Source organism: Polypterus senegalus, chromosome 10 (assembly GCF_016835505.1).
Source record: "Polypterus senegalus isolate Bchr_013 chromosome 10, ASM1683550v1, whole genome shotgun sequence".
In the NCBI taxonomy this organism is placed as follows: domain Eukaryota; kingdom Metazoa; phylum Chordata; class Cladistia; order Polypteriformes; family Polypteridae; genus Polypterus; species Polypterus senegalus.
In genome coordinates this window covers 9,337,735-9,360,991 of record NC_053163.1, presented here as the reverse complement: position 1 = coordinate 9,360,991, position 23,257 = coordinate 9,337,735, and the positions used below count along the sequence as shown (strand labels likewise).

Below are 23,257 nucleotides of genomic sequence, written 5' to 3'. Positions count from 1 at the left end.
GAGATGAGGTAGATGGCAAGAGATGAGAACATTATACATATAACAGGCAAACAATGATTTTCGGAATATATACGGAATATATAACAACAATATAAAGTCAGCATCGGAATATATAAAGTCATTCCCGAATATATACATTTAAAGTCAGATTATAGCCTATTGATATTGACTGAAACGACTCAGGCACATTTTTAGTAAAATTAATGAGTTCCTAATACAACGTAATGAAATAAGTTAAAAAAAAAAAAACTTCTTCAGAAATATATACATATATAAAAAAATATTGTTAATGTGTTCAAAGTGATGTGTGCCTGGCATTTTGAACACTGTGTTTATTTATTCTTTTTGTATGGGCGCATTTTTGGACGAACCTCACAAGTCCGATCGACTCTGAGTGGCTTCTGTCGAAGTTTATCTTTCACTAGAGAAAAATGACTAGCATCGAAATTAGAGAATATTTGATGGAACTAGACCATTTTATTTGTGAATTGTCCAAACTTTATATATTCGAGAATGATTTTATATATTCCAATGCTGACTTTATATATTCAAGTTTTGACTTTATATATTAGGGAATGATTTTATATATTCCGCCGCTGACTTTTTATAATCAGGCTTTGGTGTTATATATTTAGAAGACTGTAATAATTATATTTGACTTTTTGGCACCCCGTATTATATTTTATATGATTTAAATTATATATATATATATATATATAATATAATGGATATATTATATATATATTATATATATATATATATATATATATATATATATATATATATATATATATATATTGTGGCGACGCCCAAGAGGACCAGAGGAGGACTTGTACCTCCTCCAGACCGCGAGGGGGCATCCGTCCTGGTTACGCTGGTGGCCTCGGGTAAGGGGCAAGGAAGCCCAGCACTGTAGGGGCCCATGGCCACCGCCAGGCAGCTGCCTAAATATCCCGAGAGCCCAGCACTTCCACCACACCAGGAAGTGCTGGGGGGAAGACTTTGGGAGCTGCCAGGAGGACAGCCGGCACTTCCGCCACGCTGGGGCGTGTCCAAGGGAGGAATGCCGGGAACACCTGGTGCTCATCCGGGAGCTGTATATAAGGGGCCGCCTCCCTCCAGTCAGGGGCAGAAGTCGGGTGGAAGAGGACGGAGCTGAAGGAAGGACTGGAGGCGGCCTGAAGAAAGAGGCACATAGGACTGTGTGGCCTGGACATTGGGGGAGTCGGTGCTGGAGGCACTGGGGTTGGTAGTGCACGTAATTGTAAATATTAGTGTAAATAAACGGTGTGTGGTGTGGTGTGTCCGGGCCAGCTTTCACAATATATATATATATATATATATGCACGCAAACACATATATACATACATACATATATATAGGGTGGTCCAAATCTAATTATGCAACTTTTAATGCAATGCAGGAAAACAATGCAAGACAAAATAATTGTTTGAAATATCTTGTAATAAACGAAAATGGACTTACATTGAATTAATTCACTGATTTTCCATGTAATGTCCCACTTGTCCTCCATTCAGTTGTGAATTCTTTATGTAATAAACTTAATAAGTTATAGCGCAATGAAAATTGCATAATTAGATCTGGACCACCCTGCCACACATCTGCTCCCACCAACAATGACTCAACATTTGATTCACACTTCTTCACACTGCAAGACGTTTCTATAGCTTAATATTTATGTGAGTTACATTAGTAATATTGTGTAGTATGTAGCCTACTTGTAGCGGTGCCACATAGTGTTTAAATGTCAGTGCTGTGTGTGTGTCTCATTTCATTGTCCCATTGACTGCGTGTATGTGTATCAGTTAATGTTGTCCCCGTAAAGGAGGATGGATGATGGGAGGAGTTCACAACCACTAATCTGGAAAGCACCTGTGTATATCAATTAATCAATTACTACTGTCACAGACTATTTAAGGAGAAGAGGAGGAGACGAAGAGGAACTAGCACGAGAGAGAGAGAGAAAAAGAGGAGAACAATATCGCATTCACGATCACAACTTGCCTGCCGAATCATTCCATTGCGCCTTCATCCAGTTTGTTTTTCATTCATCCGGACTGCCTTTCAACCTGTTTGCCGCTGAAGACCCCGGGGTCGAATCATCATTCACCACACGCCGAGGAATCACGGTGAGGTTGTTCCAAACGCCGGGAAATACAAACATTACAATCGCCACTAATCAGTACCCGTATTCAGGACATTTATTCACGTATCGGACTCAAGTTCACACTCATTCTGTTTGCTAGCCATTTGTCGTTTGTGTGGTGTGTGTTATGTGTTACGTGGACAAGGGAGGGGATTTGTGTATATATATATATTGTCAGTTTTGCTTTGGGATTGTTGGGGTGGAGGAATATTTGGGTGTACATTTGTCTTGTGGCGTGTCTTGTGTCATTTAATACATTTATTCTTGTTTAATTTTACATTCTGCTTATTGTCTTTGCATTTCAAACCGTCGATTGGGGGGGAAAGTTTATCTGTGTAAGAGTACGGCTTGGCAGGAAAGGTTCTCAGTTAATTATCCAGGCCACAGGTCTTGGAGGTGTAGCTGCCGGCTGGGAATAAGGGGTCGGCCGTTACATACTTTCTAACTTACATGTCTGAGCAGCATGTAACAAAATAATGATCTGCAGTGGGTTGCTGTTTTGTCCAGTATTTATTCTTGATTTGTACCTAAAGCTGTAGGTGCAGGTTCTTGGGCTTGTGATTCTTAGTTGAACAAAACTGGTTCAGACATTTGGAAAAGTTCAATTTTGCAGGATACAATAGCATACACACAATAAGCTATTCCAGTATTTCTTATAAAGGTATATGATTTCTTATAGACATACATGTGGAGTCATTAAAATGATGTTAAAAAATACAGGATTGGTAATTTACAAGAGGCCAAAAAGATTTTCATTTCTTAAAATGAATAACAGCATTTATCCTTAAATATGTATTTGTTCATTGTGAAAGCAAAGGTCAGTTGGAATTGGAAATAGTGAACCATATGATCTCAATTAATTTTTGAAATGTGTCTCCCATGTCTTCTGCATAGCTAGTTTGCTATCATTTCCACATATACCTGCAGTCAGAACACAACAACATGGGTTCTTCTTGCAAGGGTCAGATGTTGCATGTAATGTTGGATTCTCATCAGTCAGCAGTGCTTGGCTAGCAATAATTTACTTACTTCTTTTCCATAATAGTATGTCATGCATGCGTGTCTATGGATCACCTTTTTGACTCAACTACTCTGGGATAAGAGGGGACGCTGTCCATAAGTATATTGTCTCTTCCTTTCATAGTTCCGAGAAGACACTCCATGAGGGCAACTGACCATACATCTACCCTACCGAAGCCAGCAGAAACTTGGGGAGAGCTCCATAAAAACAAATGTCTCTGTAAGGAGACGTCTGAGTTTAGATCGGACTGTGCCACAGGATGGAGCTCCCAATGCAGACCCAGCTTGGCTATGGCGCTGAGCTTTTTTTATTATTATTATTATTTATTTTATTAATTTGTTTGTGTTGCTTCCTAGAGATGAAGTGCTGCATTGACATCCATTGAGATTATCTGTTTGCCATTTTTTAAGTGATAAGGCAAAAAGTCTTCTCACACAAATAGCTAGTAGAAAATACAACTAACATTTTAACAGCAGCGGCGATAGTTTACAGCCAGGGACTACAGTAAAAGTAAGCTTTAGTACTCCTTATCGTAATGCTTAACAAAGATTCCTTTTTTATTTATGGATTTATTTATTTCTATCTCATATTCCAAAATATCAACACGTTTTTTTTTCAGTTTCTTTTATTTAACTTGAAGCACTCATCTCTGGCTTACTTTCGGTGTCATCACTATTCTATTGTTTTCGCTTTTAAAGGCTAAAAGTTTGTTTTTTTTTTTCCATTTTGTAGGGTTTAAAATTTTACAGCACAATGACACAAGAATTAATTTCTTCTCTGACATAACACAACAAAGTATTTGAAAATGTACACATATTGTTGAGAGTCGAGTTGAAGCAATACCAGCAAAACTCTCCAACAAACAATGTACTGTCATGAAAAGAATGAACCTGCCTTCTCCATAGCTCTTTTCGGACAGTATGTATCCCTACATACTGCCACCTACTGTATACTCGTCATCCCAAGCAGGCAGCGCTGTCCCACTCCAATCCTACACGATCCAGGCGTATAAGCTGCAATAACTCTTTCACGGACCATTGTTCTAAGGGTGCTTATTCAGAGCATAGATGCCGGGAAGTTGGAGCCAGCACCAGCATGCATCAGACCATGCAGACTGGGTTTCAAAACCGTCCCGGACATCCTTCAATGAGTGAGGTGACGAGGTCGACCCACTCGGCCCATTATTCATTGTAGCCTAATTTTCTTAACAATTTGTGACGAGTACGCGGCTTGCTACTTGCTATGAGCCTATGATATGAACTCTGTGGCTAAACTTAATCTGTACACTGTTATTTAGACACAATTTAAAGCTTGACGACATGCTTAGAAATTAAGTTGAATTAAAAATAAAAATTTAGTAACACGGCTTACATATTATTGGAGCACATGTCAATGTCATGTCCAAGTGCCAGTACCCTAGTAGGCTCGTAGCTGACGCAGTTCGCTGTTTTTAGCCGCCACATCACCAACAGTACTGTTAGTGCCAAGTTTGGTTAGGAGACTTTTCTCCACCGACATCAACATGAGTGCCTCAAGATGTTCTTGCGTTGTTGTGCTTCTCAGGCGGCCTAAAGCAATGTAAGTGATTACAGGTATGAAACAATTACTTTTGACTCAATAATCAAACTGCTCATTCACAATGGAATACATGATAACCGAGGATATAATGAAAACCTCACATGATTGAAATGTTCCATTAACTTAACGATAAACTAAGAATGTTCTGTCCTAATATAAAAAATTACTTTCCTGTGCTTTATAACTTTATTTCCGCATACTAATAATCGCAGCTGAAAAACACTAATTATCGCTTGTGTCGATGACCAGAGAAGAATAAAATGCATAATACATAATCTAAACTAATTATTAGTACCAAAGAATTTAAATACTAGATATGAAATAAAATAAATTGCAACAATGTCTATGCTAACCGAAATGTAGCGGTATTGAAGCAGAAATCGGCAAATGGCAGTTTTGACCAAATTTTTCACTGCAACGTTGCGTACTGACAACTAAAACAACCTGATGACGTAATACGGTATACTATACAGGACTATATAAATCGCTGTACCGGACAGATAATGTTTAGTAGTTTACCTCACCAGTCATTTTATTATGCCATTTAACATAACATGTTTTGGAACTTGAGCCTGGAAGGGGATGAGGGGAGGGGGGTGTTGTTGGACTGCAGCATTCACCGAGAGAGAGAGAGACAGACAGACAGACAGACAGACATCGATCCCATATAGATATACTGGCAGAACAGGCATCATAGACAGTGAAAATAAAACTTTTTCCAACTCTCAACAGTGAAAGCCTTGGTGCTATCACTACCACAAACAGTACTTATTCATTTTTTAAATCCAGACAGGGGAGGAATTGTATTTTGAATGCGTAAAATGTTCCAGTGGTTACTTTTGTGCTTACAGTACACTTGAAACACATATGCAGCACAACTGTATGGTGAATCCAAAATGTGTTTCTCAGACAGTTGTTTCCTGTGCATTTCTTCTGCAAACTGATAAACAGGAGAAAGTTATGTTTACTTATTAAATCCACTAATGTCTCAGATATTAAGTAAAAATGTTATGTTTGCTATAAATCAGTCATGTAATAGAAATAACAGCTCTCATTTCAGCAGATTAATTTGAATATAATCTTTCCCTGGTGTGTATTGAAAGTAGTTGCCCAGTGCAGGCTCATTTGGTGGTGACATCTATCAACTGCTTGTCAGGGTTCATCTCAGTTGGCTATTTGACCCTAAAACTCCAGGAGTATTGGAGCAGAAGTACAACATACAGTATTTACAGGAGATGCTCTTCCTGATGCCAACCTTCTTCTCCTCTCTTTCTATGGCACACGAGAGAGAGAGGATGACCTTACTATAACCCTGAGTCTCACTGGTTAACAGTTGCTATTGAAGTCCACATTGTTCTTCTTTTATCTAGAAAAAATGCAGACTATAAAACTGCCTTTAATACTTGTAAAGGTAATTTTTGTATTCATGATGCACTTCTATAAAATGTTTATCACTCTAGTGGAATTTTCTTTATTTTGCACGCCTGCTAAGATGTAAGTGCTCATATGAATGATACTTGTCTTGTACTATCATATTTCTATGGCATGATCATTTATTATCAGTTACATGCCCAGGCCTTGTGTTGTCAGATGTGTTGTGGTGTATACTTTATGTTACTAAAATATTTACCTGAACTTTGCTTTTAGTACTTGAGTTGCAGAAGTAAACCTTTTGTTGTGTCTTTTTACTTTAGAGGTCTAGTATTCAAATTATTTACTTCTTTGTAGGTTTCTCTACTGAATTCAATGTATCCATTCCATTTCCTGAGCTTTACACTTCCATCCAATCAGATGTGCTGCTGCCCTGCTACTTTCCTGTAACAAATCCTAAAGATGGAATGTATGTATTACTGACTTGGAAACACAATGGTGTGGAGCTGGTGAAGTTTAAATATGGAAAAGTCCAAGACAACAGCAAATTGCAAGTTTTGGAAACAGATCTGGCCAAAGGAAATGCCTCCATAACCCTCCAGAATGTGACCATTGTACATGAAGGTGTCTATGAATGCATAGTCGTTTTAGCTCCAAATTCAGGAGGAGGTCGCATGCATTTACATGTCACAGGTAAAGAGTTTTTTTCAAATTAGTTATGTGTGTGTAGAAGAGTAAGTTACTAAATGCACATGAAACCTTTTAGACTGTTTGTGTTGTCTTTTACATGTGCCATCTTTGGTATGCTAAATCATGACGAGAAGGAGAGTTCAGAAATTTAACTCGCTGTAAATACTGTACAATGACAAATTTATCAGTGTCACTGTATCACTTTCATTGCTTCAAACAATTTCTGTTCTCCTGAGGGCACAGTGTGGGAGACTTGGCTGAACAGTTAATTACATTGGGGAATTCCAGTAGTTAATACTGTGTCATTTATCATATGTCATAGCACATATGGAGAAAATATTGATTTCATGAAACAATCAACTTTGCAGCATTGATGGAAAGATATATTTTAATGTCCCCATAACATATTATTGGAAAGATGCCTATCTGTGTAATTGCATCTCTGGTAAAAAAAAAATTTGTGGACACTTGAGCTCAAGGAAAAATGCAACCAATCTTACGACATTCTACATCTGTTAGTTTTAAAGTTCACAAAGTCTGGCATAAGCATTTAAGGCTTTGAAAGAAAGATTTATGTGAGTTTTACCTTCAAAAGCTGAAACTTTGCATTGAAGTTGTCATTACATTTAACAGTAACTTGGGACAAAATTCAAATATCTTTTGACAAAATGGTACCTTGCACTTACATTGTATCCAGAAAATATTCAGACCCCTTCACTTTGTGCACACCTTATCGTATTGCTGATTTCATTGTAAATCAATAAATTTTCAGTCGTTGCCCGTCAATCTACACTCAATAAACCATGATGACAAAGCAAAACTATCTTTTCAAAAAGGGTTGTAAATTTATTAAAATTTATTAAAAATTAGAACTGAAATCTTTCATTCATAGAAGTATTCAGACCCTTTGTTGTGGCACTCCCTTGTTCTAATACGACTTGAGCTCCATTTGAGTCCATCTTTGGAGTTGAATTGATTGGACATCATTTAGAAGGGGACGTGAATAACTTATGTAGAGAAGGTCCTATAATTCACTCTGCATTTTAGGGCAAAAACCAAGTCGTGAAATCCAAGGAAATCTCTGTAGACTTCAAATTGTTGTGTGGCACATACTATCACAAAACATTATGAACACTATGGCCTCAATACTTGTGAAGTGAAAGAAGTTTTGAACCACCAGGACTGTTCCTAGAGTTGGCCATCCAGCCAAACTGAGTTAAGCAGGAAAGTGGTGCCTTGTTTAGGGATGTAACCAAAACCTCAATAGTTACTCTAACAGAGCTTCAGAAGTTCTCTGCTGAGATGGGAGAACCTGTTGGAACGATGACCATCTCTGCAGCACTCCATTCCTCAGGTGTTCAATGCAGCTTATTTAGAGGTTGCCAAATGACATTATAAGGACCCTACAGAAAAAAATTATCTGATCAGATATTACGAAAATGGAACTCTTTATGAAGAACTCCATGCGCTATGTCTGAAGACCAGGCACTGCTTATCACATACCTCATACCATCCCTACTGCGTAGAATGATGGTGGCAGCATCAAGTTGTAGAGGTGCTTTTTGTCGCTAAGGACAAGGAGACTGGTCACAATAGAAGGATGAATACTGCCAAATACAGAGAGGTCCTTGAAGAGAACCTGCTTCAGAGTGCATGACACCTCATACTGGGCTGACAATTTGCCTTTATGACCCAAAGCATACAGCTAACACAACACTGAAGCGACTTTGGGACAAGTCTCCAAGTGTCCTTGAGTGGCCCAGCCTTAACCCTCATAGAGCATGTGTGGAGAGTCTTGGACGATGGAAGTTTACAGATGCTTGCCATCCAGTCTAATCGATCATAAGGGGATCTACCAAGAAGAATGGGATAAACTGCCTTAATCCAGAAGAAGACTCAAGGATGGAATTGTTGCCAAAGTGGCTTTGCAAAATACTGAATTAAGGGTCTAAATGCCTATAATAAAGGCAACTTGCATGGACCCGAAGTCCTTCATATAAACCTGTGTCATTTTTTTACCTACAACATTATTTATTTGTTATTGTCATTATTTTCATGATGTGCTAGTTTGCCAAACCTGTGAAGAGATCTGGTAGGTCTTAATTAACTCTTTGAGGGCTGAATATTTTTTCCCAAAGACAGTTTCTGAAAAGCAATGTTTTCACACAGAAATCATGTTGCTGCATGCTGTGGCTGCCAGTTTGCCAAGAATTTGCAGCAGGCTTGCTGCCAGGCTGTCTTCACGTGGCTGAGGCAGTAGCAGTGCATTGCAATCTGGCTTCTACCTCTTATAATTGTTAAGTGGCAGTCCTACCTGGCGAACATTGTCAGCTACACGATTAGCTGGGGACCAATAATCTGAAGCTGGAACCTCACATTCGTTTTCGATCACTTGTGTCAAAAACTGAGTCCGACAAATCAAAGTCCAATTCAGAGATAATAGGCAAAGCGTCATTCATGGAGTATTTTGCTTTACGCATTCGCTTTGATCTCTTACCAGATGTCAGTGCCATTTTTGCCGTTGTGTGCACCTTGCTACTCACGAAAGCGCAGGGAATCTCAGTCAAACCTATTAATCTAACTTTCCCTCTAGCAAGGAGAGTCCAACTAAATCGTAATGGTTGGTTTTGTCACAGTTTACAGTCGATCACCATCATCAACTCCTCCTATTGACAAAAGTCGACATCACCCCTGAAAGAGTTAAGACTGAAATATTAGGTAGGCAAAACAAATGCTATACAACTGGCTAACAGCAGTTATTGCTAATTTTTTGTCAGTTTAGTCAATTTATACATTTTATATGCTTAATTCTTATTCCTTTAAAATGTCGTAGTCCTTATCAGTCTGTACTATTACGGCAAAATGAGTTCTTCAGTAAGAACAATAGTCCACACATAGAAGGGTAAATTTCATACATACATTAGAAAGTAAATTCAAATAGAAAACTGTAGATACAAACAGTAACTTATTAGAACCTTTAAAAATGACATATTGCAAAAGTGTTACAAATAGTAACTGGAGCAACAATAGAAATACCAGCTCTAGTTAAAATTGCTCTTATGTTTTTATCCCTGAATCAGCAGAAGTCTCTTCTAACCTCATTCTCTCTTTCTCTCTCTCTTTCACTCTGCCCAGGTAAGGGTTTTTGGTAGTAACGGCTGTAAGACAAATGATGGATTTAGCCGACCAAATTAAACAAACCGTCTAGAGATCTTTATTAGTTTTGTAGTTTACACTGATTGTCACACTGTAATTAACTGAACTGAGTTACCCATCATTTGATTTGAGTCAAGTGTGCAATGCATTCAGCTATATTGTTGTTGTTTTTTTCTTTATCTTTAAAGTGTACAGATATTCAAAGAAAGTACTGAATAAATACTTGGATTTTTGTTCTGTGTCTAGCTTTAATGATTTTAAGTGCAAGACCAATTGCATTTCTATTTATTATATTGTTATATGTAACTTGTCTTTACCGTATAGTTCCCTGATATTGTTTTCTTTTCATCATTTGACTGAAGTGCTGGGTTGAGTGATTATTCAAATGATGTGACCACCCAAGCTATTTTCCTAGGATGTGCTCAAATCTTATTTTAATTAAGCAGACCCATAGACAGCTTAATTGACTCTCCTTACTCCCAAACTTATAAGCTACGCACTTCTGTATATACATTTTCAATGTTCGGTCAGATTTTGAAGGACTGGCATCCTATGAAGTAAGTAGTTCTATTTAAATGTGCACCGACTCCCTGTGAACCTGAACTGGAAAATCAGATTCAGTAATGGTAGTGTGATGGGCTGAATGGATGGATATCAAAACAGGAATACAAATAAGCATTGTGCATGTTGCAAGGATGGGCTGCTTGAAATGAATTAAGTAGGTTTGATTATTGTTAGTGGATACAATATGCTGTAAGTCACAGTTGTGGTTATTTCACATGACTGGTTAAGTCAAAATTCATGCCAACATCTGACCCAAGACACATTCTTGGTTAAAATTGTGTCAGATGTATGTATTTTCAATTCAGACTTGCAGCCCTTGATTTCTTTCATGAATCAAGCTGAGCGGAGTTACTTTTGTATAGTGAGCCATTCTGCTGTAAAACTATTTTACTGTAAACCATTGTGTTTTCCATACCATGCAAAGTACAAAGTACATTGATGTACTGTATATCAGTTAATTAAAGAAATTGTCCATGCATGACCATATTTTACGGCCTCCACTATTGCTTTTATTGATTTGCATCTTTCCTTTAACTTTTTATATTTTATATTAACCATTATATTTTAACCTCATACTTAATATTAACATTTTATATTATAGTCAAGTCAAGTCAGAGGTAAAGAATTTATAGGTCATTGACTCTGACCTAAACGTTCAATCACATATTAATCAGATTACTAGGACTGCATTTTTTCACTTAAGGAATATAGCAAAAGTTAGACCTCATAACATTACAAGACATTGAAAAATTAGTTCACACTTTTGTTTTCAGTTGATTAGATTACTGTAATGCACTCCTTACAGGACTACCTAAGACAGACATCAGTCCATTACAGTCAGTGCAGAATGCAGCAGCAAAAAAATCTGAGCACATCTCTCCAGTTTTAACGCCATCAGATTGGTTACCCATGTGATTTAGAATTGACTTTAAAATACTACAAAGCCTTAAATAATCTCGCCCCGTCCTATATTTTGGAATGTCTGTCCCCTCCCAATCTAAACCGTAACCTCAGGTCTTCAAATGGTTGCATGCTTATGATTCCAAGAGCCAAACTTAAAAAAATTGGTGAGGCGGCCTTTTGCTGTTATGGACAAAACATTTAGAATATGTTACCAATAGAAATTCCCAGACTAATACTGTAGAACAGTTTAAAAAAACTACTAAACACCCATTATTTTAAAATGGCTTTTTCATAGCTACTGTATATTTTAGTTGTATGCCTATAAGACTATATATAGACATTATCATTTTCCTCTGGGTTCTGTAATTCTGTACTAATCTGTACTATTCTCTTCTGACTTTTCTGGTTCTTCTGTGGTGGTGATCTGCACCTGAACCACCTGATCAGTGTACCGTGCTGCCCCCTGTGTTTATGGATTGAATGGTGGGTGTCCCAGATGTACACATGACAGGCATCATCAAATTCTTCCATGTGAAGACTGATTTAAAACACCTATTTTAGGCAGAATGCCCAATGAGGGCTTAGCAGTCTTTTGACCTTGGAACCCCTGCAGATTTTGTTTTTTTCTTTTTTTTTTTCTCCTGGCTAACTGTAACTGTTTTTTTCTGCCCTCCCAGCCATTTGATCTTACCGTTTCTTTGTTACATATTGTATAATATTATTGCTTAATCTTGTTTGTTTTATATTAACATTTATTTAATCTTGTAAACCACTTTGAGTTATACTGTTTCAGTGAAAATGTGCTACATACATAAATGTTGTTGTCATTTAATATCTGTGATTCCTGTGAAGTATACATGGCTGGACTTTGTGTTTTCTTCCTATGTTTGTTTGACCCTGGTGATTCCTTCCTTGTGGGATCGGCCATATTTTTACTGTATATTTTTTTTAACTTAGTATGTTGTGTGTGACTAGTAATACAAACCAAAGTTAATATACAGTGGTGTGAAAAACTATTTGCCCCCTTCCTGATTTCTTATTCTTTTGCATGTTTGTCACACAAAATGTTTCTGATCATCAAACACATTTAACCATTAGTCAAATATAACACAAGTAAACACAAAATGCAGTTTTTAAATGATGCTTTTTATTATTTAGGGAGAAAAAAAATCCAAACCTACATGGCCCTGTGTGAAAAAGTAATTGCCCCCTGAACCTAACAACTGGTTGGGCCACCCTTAGCAGCAATAACTGCAATCAAGCGTTTGCGATAACTTGCAATGAGTCTTTTACAGCGCTCTGGAGGAATTTTGGCCCACTAATCTTTGCAGAATTGTTGTAATTCAGCTTTATTTGAGGGTTTTCTAGCATGAACCGCCTTTTTAAGGTCATGCCATAGCATTTCAATTGGATTCAGGTCAGGACTTTGACTAGGCCACTCCAAAGTCTTTCTTCAGCCATTCAGTGGATTTGCTGGTGTGTTTTGGGACATTGTCCTGTTGCAGCACCCAAGATCGCTTCAGCTTGAGTTGACGAACAGATGGCCGGACATTCTCCTTCAGGATTTTTGGTAGACAGTAGAATTCATGGTTCCATCTATCACAGCAAGCCTTCCAGGTCCTGAAGCAGCAAAACAACCCCAGACCATCACACTACCACCACCATATTTTACTGTTGGTATGATGTTCTTTTTCTGAAATGCTGTGTGCCTTTTACACCAGATGTAACGGGACATTTGCCTTCCAAAAAGTTCAACTTTTGTCTCATCAGTCCACAAGGTATTTTCCCAAAAGTCTTGGCAATCATTGAGATGTTTCTTAGCAAAATTAAGACGAGCCCTAATGTTCTTTTTGCTTAACAGTGGTTTGCGTCTTGGAAATCTGCCATGCAGGCCGTTTTTGCCCAGTCTCTTTCTTATGGTGGAGTCGTGAACACTGACCTTAATTGAGGCAAGTGAGGCCTGCAGTTCTTTAGACGTTGTCCTGGGGTCTTTTGTGACCTCTCGGATGAGTCGTCTCTGCGCTCTTGGGGTAATTTTGGTCGGCCGGCCACTCCTGGGAAGGTTCACCACTGTTCCATGTTTTTGCCATTTGTGGATAATGGCTCTCACTGTGGTTCGCTGGAGTCCCAAAGCTTTAGAAATGGCTTTATAACCTTTACCAGACTTATAGATCTCAATTACTTCTGTTCTCATTTGTTCCTGAATTTCTTTGGATCTTGGCATGATGTCTAGCCTTTGAGGTGCTTTTGGTCTACTTCTCTGTGTCAGGCAGCTCCTATTTAAGTGATTTCTTGATTGAAACAGGTGTGGCAGTAATCAGGCCTGGGGGTGGCTACGGAAATTGAACTCAGGTGTGATACACCACAGTTAGGTGATTTTTAACAAGGGGCAATTACTTTTCACACAGGGCCATGTAGGTTTGGATTTTTTCTCCCTAAATAATAAAACCATCATTTAAAACTGCATTTTGTGTTTACTTGTGTTATATTTGACTAATGGTTAAATGTGTTTGATGATCAGAAACATTTTGTGTGACAAACATGCAAAAGAATAAGAAATCAGGAAGGGGGCAAATAGTTTTTCACACCACTGTATGGCTGTGTCCTGGAGCCATGTGGCATCCTGTTTAGGGATTGACTTTGATTCACTGCAAGACCAATCAGTTTCCTGACCATAATAACCAGGTCAACACAATGTAGAGGTAAAAAATAAAATTTATATCCATGGTTATGCCTCTAATTAAAATATTCCTACCTTTTAATTTCTAGGTGTTCCTTTGGTTTCTGTGAATACTCCCCTCATTATCGCTGGTCATCCAGTCTTCCTTGAGTGTTTTGTATCAGGCGTCTACCCTCAAAACATTTGTATTGAGTGGCTTAAGAATTCACATCTACTTCCTCCTCAAGAGCCACCTGTGCAAACACAAAAAAATCCTAATGGGACCTTTAGAGCAGTGAGTCACTACAAATACATTGCTTCCAGAGAAGACATCGGTGCAAACTTCTCCTGCCGTGTAAAATATGGCTTACAACTGCAACACCAGGAGGAGACTGCAGTTCAGAGCTGCAGTAAGTATTTATTCAGAATCAAGTTATCATTTTCAAATTTGCTCATAATACCATGTTGATAGGGTGCATATCTGGGGAGGATGAAAGTCATTACTTCAACCGAGTGGAGTGTTTAGTCTTTTGACAATCAGAGTAAGATAGTTCTAATTGCATTAGATAGATAGTAATTTAGTAAAGAAAGGATATTTGACTTTAAGAGACTGGAATGTTCATGTTTAACCAATTATTGTTCTGGGGGAGGTGGTAGGAATTGTGACAAATTATAAATACTTAGGAACTATCCTAGATAATAATTTTAATTGAAATATTTATACGGAAATGTTTTTCCTAAATGTAATTTCTCCTCCATAAACTCATACTGTTTAAAGAAGACAGTTGTCTTTTTATCACAGTCTGACCCAGTCTGCCATCAGTTTCAGCTTCATTGCCTTGTTTAAAGGTTACCAAACATGAAGCTAAGGTTATTGGAGCTGACATAAATGGTAAGTGTGTGTCAAAGGACAATTCTGAAAAAATACAAAAAAAAAAACAAAAAAAAACGAAATCATTTCAGCTCACCCATTACACACAAAACAGTTTCAGTAAATTAGGGAGTATAGTCGCATTAAAGATCCACACAAACTGCTTTAGAAGTTCTTTTTTTCCCAGTGCCATCTTCCTTTTTAATAATGAATAACACAGATAATATGAAAACTTTACACTTCCAGAATTTTTGTTATCTATCATGTAACTATTTACCGTAAAAACACTGTCAAACTGCTTGAAAGAGTTAGCAAAGAATTTGCTTTCAAATTTATCCATTACTGCTACTCTTTTTTTCTAATTGTTTATTTTATTCTTTCTGTTGTTGAATGTAACAGAGAAGGCAAAGTTATTTTTTTCTTGGGTTAACATGACTAAATAAAAACCTTGATGCACCGATTATCTGTTCTTTGCTTGACTGGAAACTGTAGAAGATACACAGCAAACATCATACCAAATATTAAGGAATCCTTTACATTTACGTTGTGGAGGATGTCTTGTATAGGTGCAAGCTGCTGTATAAATTTACAGTTAGTGACTTATGTATTAATGTGCTTCAAAAATAATATAGATATTATGAAAAAGACAAAAAGAACAAAGATGAAGAATTGGGGAGTCCACCCCGTATAATATAAAAAGAGTCATCATTCGAGACTGAGTCAATAAAGACTGCCTGATAAGTGGAGGGTTTTCTCTTTTATATGTTCTTGGGAGAAAGAGGCGGGACAGGAGGGAAGTGAGGTCAGGAGGAGGGAGTGGTCTGTTCCTGGGAAGTAGGCAGAGTTTTAGGCGGTCTCTTCTTCTGAAGAGAGAAGGCATTAGTACAATTCATCAATCCCTGTCACTGTTGCTTACCCTCCACTAAACCCTTAGACTGTCTCCCATGTGCAAGTGTGTGACAATATATATATTTTTGCTTTTGATATAGCAAATGTTTTGATTATTTGTTATTGCTGTACAATGTGTGTAATGAGAACAGTTTGAAATACTCTAAACATCTGAGTTACCCCTTTGTCGCATCTCTTAGTAGAGTAGTTGACTTTCCTGTTTTAATATAGTATATACTAACATTGCTAGTGATTTTTCCAACATGCCATGCAAACCTTTAGTGGAATATAGTATTATTTATTTGTTTTTAATTAAGTTAAGCAATGTGTCCTTTAGCAAGAGTGTGATTATTTGCAATATTTGTTTGAAATAAAATATTAGCATAAATTAACATTTAGCAGTTTTCAGGGTAAATACTATCCTATGAGAAGAAAACTTGAAGATAACATTGGCATAACAGCTTCAAGTTGTCTGATAACTCTCCAACCCTAAATTGTCGATGGGGTACTTTGAGTTTCTTTCACACTAACAAGTCCAACTCTGGTGTAGCCCATTAAAGGACCAATTTCACACTTTTACATTCTGTTTTATGGATACAGTTTAATGAATCATAGTACAATAAACCACAGTGTAAATGTCTAAGCACACAAAGACATTTAATTTCTTTTTGCGCTTAACAATTTCCCTCAACAATTAAACGATTCTTAACTGCATTCCTCTCTGGTCAGTTATTGCTTGGGATATAAAATCCTGACATTATTTCTATGAATTAACTTTTTTCTGTGTTTTGAAGTCCCAAAGTAGGCTTGTGTTTGCAGTATATTTATCAGATTGACAGTTATAAAGAGCAGAATAAAATGTATAGTAACATGGAAAGCCTATAAAGCATTAAGTCTCCTTTTTCATTCCTTTTGAGCTGTGCTTTTCCACATTTCAGCCTTCTTTTTTTAGAATCATTTGAAATATTCACAAACTATTCTTTATACCTCAAACTTACATATTAAAAGTGGGATTCTTTTCACGATTAACATATTGAAGTCAAAGTGTTTAAAGGGAATAGAAAAGAATGAGTTGACCAAATTGACCTTTTAATTAGATCCTTTCATGTGTCCAAAGTGGCTATTAGTGAACAGGTACCTTTGATCGTTTCATCAAATTTTTTATTAGCTGATGGCAAAAAGTTTTAGCATCAAGTTTCAGAGGATAGTAAATTAAACAGACCAAGGAGACTAGAAGAGAAACGACTCCTTTTTCATTTAATGAGTCTGTGGCCATTCTAAGAGAGGAATGCATGCTGTTTTAAAGCTTCATGAGCATAACTGCTGTCTGATTTACTTGTTAAAGTCACAGCATTTGGTGTCAGAGTTCTTCTTCTTCTTTGACTGCCCTTGTTTCTTTTTTTTACCAGAACCAGCACTTACTGTTTCACCAAACATCCTTCAGAAAGGTAGACACACTGCCTGTAAGATAAATGGCTGCTTCTTCAGTAAGATCGCAATGAGGTGGAAGAAAGGCAACATGGTTTTGCAGACAAAAAATTGTAGTGGTGTTCATGAATGCTTGTGCATCATTTTGCCAAACAATGTGGAGGAAGAACTCTCTTGTGAAGTAGATCTAGAAGGATACGATGGGACAAGAGTTGAAACAAAGATTTCAATTCACGGTAAGTGAAAGGCACTATATTGCTTGCAATCTGTTTGACCCATGACTGCAGTTGGTGAAATGTTAATCATGTTCATATTTTGCATGTATTATATAATTCAAGTCACAGTGTGGTGGAAATTCTATTTATTTTCTTCTGTCATGGGAATGGGTATCCTCTGACCCTTAAATCTGACAAAAGGACTCAGTTGGTGCTACCAGTTGCTATCTGTTTGTTAGATGTATATCAAGAACAACTAAAGTGGAAGCACACACAGAATAAAACTGTAAATCAGCTCTCTCTGTAGAATTGCCTAAAATATTTGCTGGAATTCCTTGTTTTTCTGAGAGAGCACTTTTAAAAAACTCCTTTGACCATTTTATTGTCTTCCTTTCTTTTCATCTCCATAGTTGACTTTATCTAGAAGTACAGTGTAATAAGTCACAACTTATCACTTCACTTCATTGTTCTTTTGATGACATCTCTTTAAGATATAGTTTACTTCTAGGCCACTTTTTAAGGAATACGATGTAGTTCAACACATTGACCTGAAGCTTCACTGGCATTTGACCATGAAAGGTGACATCATAACAAGCAGTGAACAATAGTTCTGCAATGTTTTTAGGGACCTAGGTTAACAAACACTTCTACAAACTGTAGATGAAATGTTATTAGAGACTAGTGTGTTTCATTTGCACAGCATTCTGGCCCACATGCTAATACTACGTAGATTATTTTAATCACCAATTCCTCCTTTCGGGTACAGGAACATCCCCAAAGTTTGTGAAGCAAAAGCAAAGAATGAAATGGTGTTCATATAGAAATTCTAATTTTTATAATTATTTTAAACAGGTAAACCTGGACGTTCATATATATTCATGGGTGTAGCCTTTGGCATTTTCATAACAGTGCCTTTAGGTTTGGTCATTGTTAAATGTAAGTAGATTCCATTTCTTCAAGTTTATGAATTGCTAACGTTTCTTGAACTAATCTCGTTTTGCATTTCAGAGTGTAAAAGTGGAGGCTATAATAAAACAAATATTATTTTTAAAATAGTATGTCACAATACTGTTACCATAGTTTATGAACTGTGTTCTGCATCAGGTTGTGTTAAAGGGTAAATCACAGAGACCTTAAGACAGATGTGATAGTAGTATAGCACTGAGCCTCCCATCTGCAATGAAATCTAACCATACGTCTATGAAACTGTCCTCCATTGTGCACACAGTAAATCTCCCCAATACCCCAAAAAACTTTATAGGTGAGGGTTTTTGCTCATATTGGTTAACAAAATGGCAGCTGAACTCCTAGCTACTCTTTTTTGAAATTAGTGCCTGTGCTGTACATGCAACTTCTAATCCCATGTTGTTTTGAAGCTCAATATGAATGTTCAGCTTTATAATTTACTGTCAATTTTAAATCATTTTTTTCCTTTTTCAATTAAGAACCAAAAGATATCAGTGGAAGACACCAACACAAAAATTGGTGTATAAGTTTAATGTTTTGAAGTTGCAGATAAGGGATTTAGACCTGTAGTGTAGACTTGCATTCTAGCTTTTGAACCTATTAAGCTACTTCTGCACTAAAATTTGGCATCAATTCTAAAATGGCTGTGTTTTGTTTTATGATGGGACGTGGGGGTGTCTCTTTTTGTGTCAATGTTGCATTGTGCCTTGTGGTCTTTCTGATACAGGTGTGGCTGAAAATATTGGTACAGAGTTTTCTTTGAGCTAAGCTGTAAGTGACTGAAGTATGTGGTGTCCACATTTCTTTATCATATTTAAAAGAATAAAAAAATTGCTCCTGATTTATGACTGAGCATATTCTTTTAAAATGAATTGAACCAATTAAAAAGAAATAGACAAAAATATTGGTACACTTCACCTGATATTACATAGCACAGCCTTTGGAGACGATGACTGCCATTAAGCACCCTTTGCAGCTCTGAGTGAGATTTCTGCACTCCTTGACTGTTGATTTGGCCCTCTGTTCTTCAGTTCTCTCCCCAAGTACAATTTTCATCACTTTCCAGAGTTGTTCAATAGGATTCAGATCAGGACTCCTAGCGAGACACATCAGAACACTCCAATATTTTGTTCTCTGTCCTCTGGTGCTTACTGAGGCATGTTTTGAGTCGTTATAAAGTTAGAGGACCCCTAACCAATGACTGGGACGCAGCTTTCTGACACTGGGCTGTACATTTCAATACAAAATGTCAGATAGTCTTCTGATTTTTCTGTTTCCTGCACAGATTCAAAGAGGCAGCAAAGCAACCTCCAAACATCAGTGAGCCTCCTCCATGTGTCACGGTCGGGACTGTATATGCATTTAATTATTATTTTTTTTCATGAAATCCATACTAACCCCTACTTTCTCTCCTGCTCTTTTTCAGGTTTTCTGTGGTGGCGATCTGCTCCACCACCACCTGATCAGGGCACCGTGCAGCCCCTACATTGATGAAGGCCATCATTGTCTAATTCTTCCATGTGAAGCCTGAAAACCATGAGGACTCATTGAGATAATTTATGTTAGGTAGAATGCCCAGAGAAGGCTGGATGTTCTTGTGGTCTTGGAACCCCTGCAAATTTTGGCTTTTTTTTTCCAGCCCTCTGGAAATTGGACTTTACTTTATTCTTTGCTAATTAGTATTGCCTAATTTTTATATTTTTTCTTTCATCATCCTATTAAGCACTTTGAGCTAAATCATTTGTATGAAAATGTGCTATAGAAATAAATATTTTTGTTGTTCTTGTTCTTTCCCCACACACAGAGTTTGCGTTGGTTTACCAAAAAGCTCTTTTTTAATTTCCTCTACCCAATGGACATTCTCTTACAAGTACCGTGTCTTGTTGACCTGCATTCTGGAAAACTAGAAATGGATTCTTTCTACGTCTTCTACCATGGAGCCCATTTTCATCCAGACAGCAACTTGAAACTTACATCTTGAGCTACAGCTACAGTTGGACAGGTCTTAAACTTTGTGGTCACACGAACATCAAGCTGTTTAGAGGTGGTCTTGTCGTCTTTAGGTTGACCTTGCTTGGCTGGTACCATCTGTCTTGCCTCCTCAGACAACTCTCCACTTTTCCTTCTCTTTTTTCTTCCTTCTCCGTGTTTAGTGTGATCCAAACCAGTTGGGTGAGCTTCTCTCTGCATTTAAACCTGCTGAGCGAGTGATGGCAAAACTGAAGACACCTGTGAAGATCATTAAATGACACAAGTCTGCTTAAAGAATTACTACAATATGTCATATTACTTCTAAACAGTTCCAATGTGAATTTTCCCTTGGGATTAATAAAGTATATATCTATCTATCTATCTATCTATCTATCTATCTATCTATCTATCTATCTATCTATCTATCTATCTATCTATCTATCTATCTATCAATTATTTTGTCTTAGCCATTTTGGGAGCTATTTGAGCAATAAGCAAAAATTAACTTTTTTTCTCATTAACCTTTTTTTTGTACTGCAAACCAAAACAATGCATGTATGCACAAAAGATATTTTAGTTTCAATACCTTTCAGGAAAGAAATGTGCTTTAATTGAATAAAATGCAAGGGAAAAATATTTTAGCCACACCTAAATATTTAGAGAATGTTAATGATATTTATTATTCCCATTCTTATTGATCTCTCTTTCAGACTTTTACTAATGCTGGATGAAGTAAGAACAAAGGATGCCCTTTACTTCAATCATTGCTAGCAATCTACTATGACTTTTGTCTGAGAAAAGGCATTGCATTCATTGAAGTCCTTAATATACTATATACGTAACTGTAAATATCTAGATTTACAATTTTAGATTTAAAATTTTTACAACCTTACAGAGAGTGTATAAGGAGAAAACAGTTTCTACCTCATGGCTCATGCCTGTATACAGTCTGCTGTTTTCCTATTGAAATTTACCTCTTAGAATATTCAGGCTTATGCATCCTCTGCTAAACGGTCCCATTATAACAGTCCTCAACAACTGTGAGTGTTAGGTGCACAGTGGCATCACCTTAGCAGGTAACAAGTATGATAGCTGCATGAATAGGCAGGTTCTCCCATTTTTCCTAAAGCTATGAACTTCATCTCTTCTATAGGGAAACAGAGTAGACCAAGTGTCAGTGCAGGCAGCAAGTGAAATGCAGAAATGTCCCCCGGTGTAAAATTGAGCTTTTTTTTGTTGGGACCTCACACCAATAAATGCTAATAAATGCATTTTTATACTGCGGTGGGCTGGTGCCCTGCCCGGGGTTTGCGTCCTGTCTTGCGCCCTGTGTTGGCTGATATTGGCTCCAGCAGACCCCCGTGACCCTGTAGTTAGGATATAGCGGAATGGATAATAGATGGATGTATTTTTATAGCACATTCTCTATTTTTAAATCAGTTTAGTGTGCTTCATGTACAATATTACAAGATTAATTACCATTAAGGTGTATATATAAATTAAGAAAATAACTTTCTAATGTGTTGTTGCAGAAGTCACTAACAGCAATAATTATAATAAAAAGAGTACCAAACAAATGTTACTTGAAAAAATTAAGTATTACAGAATAACTGAAAAGTTGCTAAAAACTAATTTATTCATTTATTATAAATTTATTAGTAATTTATTATTTTTTCTTTAAATGCAAATTGTACCCAAACATCCTCTGAGAGCAATCTCTCCCAACCATCCAAGAACAGTTTTGTGACCAACAATGACTTTTACAGCATGATGGAGTACCGGACCATAAGGCAAAATTTAGAACTAAGTGGCCCAGGGAACAAAACATCGAAATTTGGGGTCCATGGCCATGAAACTCCCAATTGAGAACTTCCTGTCAGTCAGGCAGATGGACAAACAAAAACCCACTAATTCTGACAAACTCCAAGCACTGATTATGTAAGAATGGGCTGCCATCAGTCAGGATTGGGCCCAGAAGTTGATTGGCAGACAGCCTGCCAGGGCGATTTCCAGAGGTCTTGAAAAAGAAAGAAGGGCCAACACTGCAAATATGGACTCTTTGCATAAACTCAGTATAATTGACAATAAAACCCTTTGAAACTTATGAACTGCTTGTAATTCTACTTCAGTATACCATAGAAACATCTGATAAAACATTTTTAAAACACTGAAGCAGCACACTTTGTTAAAACCAATACTTGGGTCATTCTAAAAACTTTTGGCCACGACTGTATAAACTTTTTATGTTTTTAATAGAAATGATTACTTTTTTTCTGTAAAGATAGTATTGAATTAATTTTTAAAAATACAAAACAGCCAAGATATTACTAGTGTTAGTAATTGCTATTATTTCTTGAAATTACTGATTTTAATGTATTATTCACGTTGTAGGCATTTTGAATAATTAATAATTAATAAGATGACCGCCCAGGAGAATGCCATAATGTGGGATTTGAAAAATAAATTTTAAACTTGTTCATTTGATTATCAGTTTTGCCTTTGATAAATACTGGTAATCGATCCAATAATTTGGCAAGGCTCCAGCTTTATTTTTCGATTTACTCCTCTGTTGTAGCAGGTGGGTCTCAGGCCTTTAGACTTTTATCAGTGTAACTCGTTTTAAGAAATGGAATAATTCAATTTATTGATAAACTCAAGGAATATACAAATATGATAAATGCATATATATTGACATATAAGACTGGATATACACAGACTAGACAGACAGACGTATCACATAGGCTGACTGTATATTGGTTGTTTAGAGTTCTACTTTATCCTGGCACAGATAAATAGTTTTATGAATAGC

At 36.9% G+C, this 23,257-nt stretch overlaps 1 protein-coding gene across 3 annotated transcripts in view; it reads left to right on the top strand.

The window, feature by feature from the left end:
- Positions 1-20,053, top strand: part of LOC120536679 (programmed cell death 1 ligand 1-like) — a 72,936-nt gene extending 52,883 nt beyond the window's left edge. For all 3 annotated transcript variants that reach the window (XM_039765117.1, XM_039765114.1, XM_039765116.1), the window contains exons 2-6: positions 6,495-6,830; positions 14,220-14,519; positions 17,278-17,532; positions 18,364-18,447; positions 19,904-20,053. In XM_039765117.1, coding sequence (XP_039621051.1) covers positions 6,605-6,830; positions 14,220-14,519; positions 17,278-17,532; positions 18,364-18,447; positions 19,904-19,968 — 930 coding nt within the window. In that variant the 5' untranslated portion in view covers positions 6,495-6,604 and the 3' untranslated portion in view covers positions 19,969-20,053. The remainder of the gene's footprint in view (positions 1-6,494; positions 6,831-14,219; positions 14,520-17,277; positions 17,533-18,363; positions 18,448-19,903) is intronic.
- Positions 20,054-23,257: the final 3,204 nt, after the last annotated feature.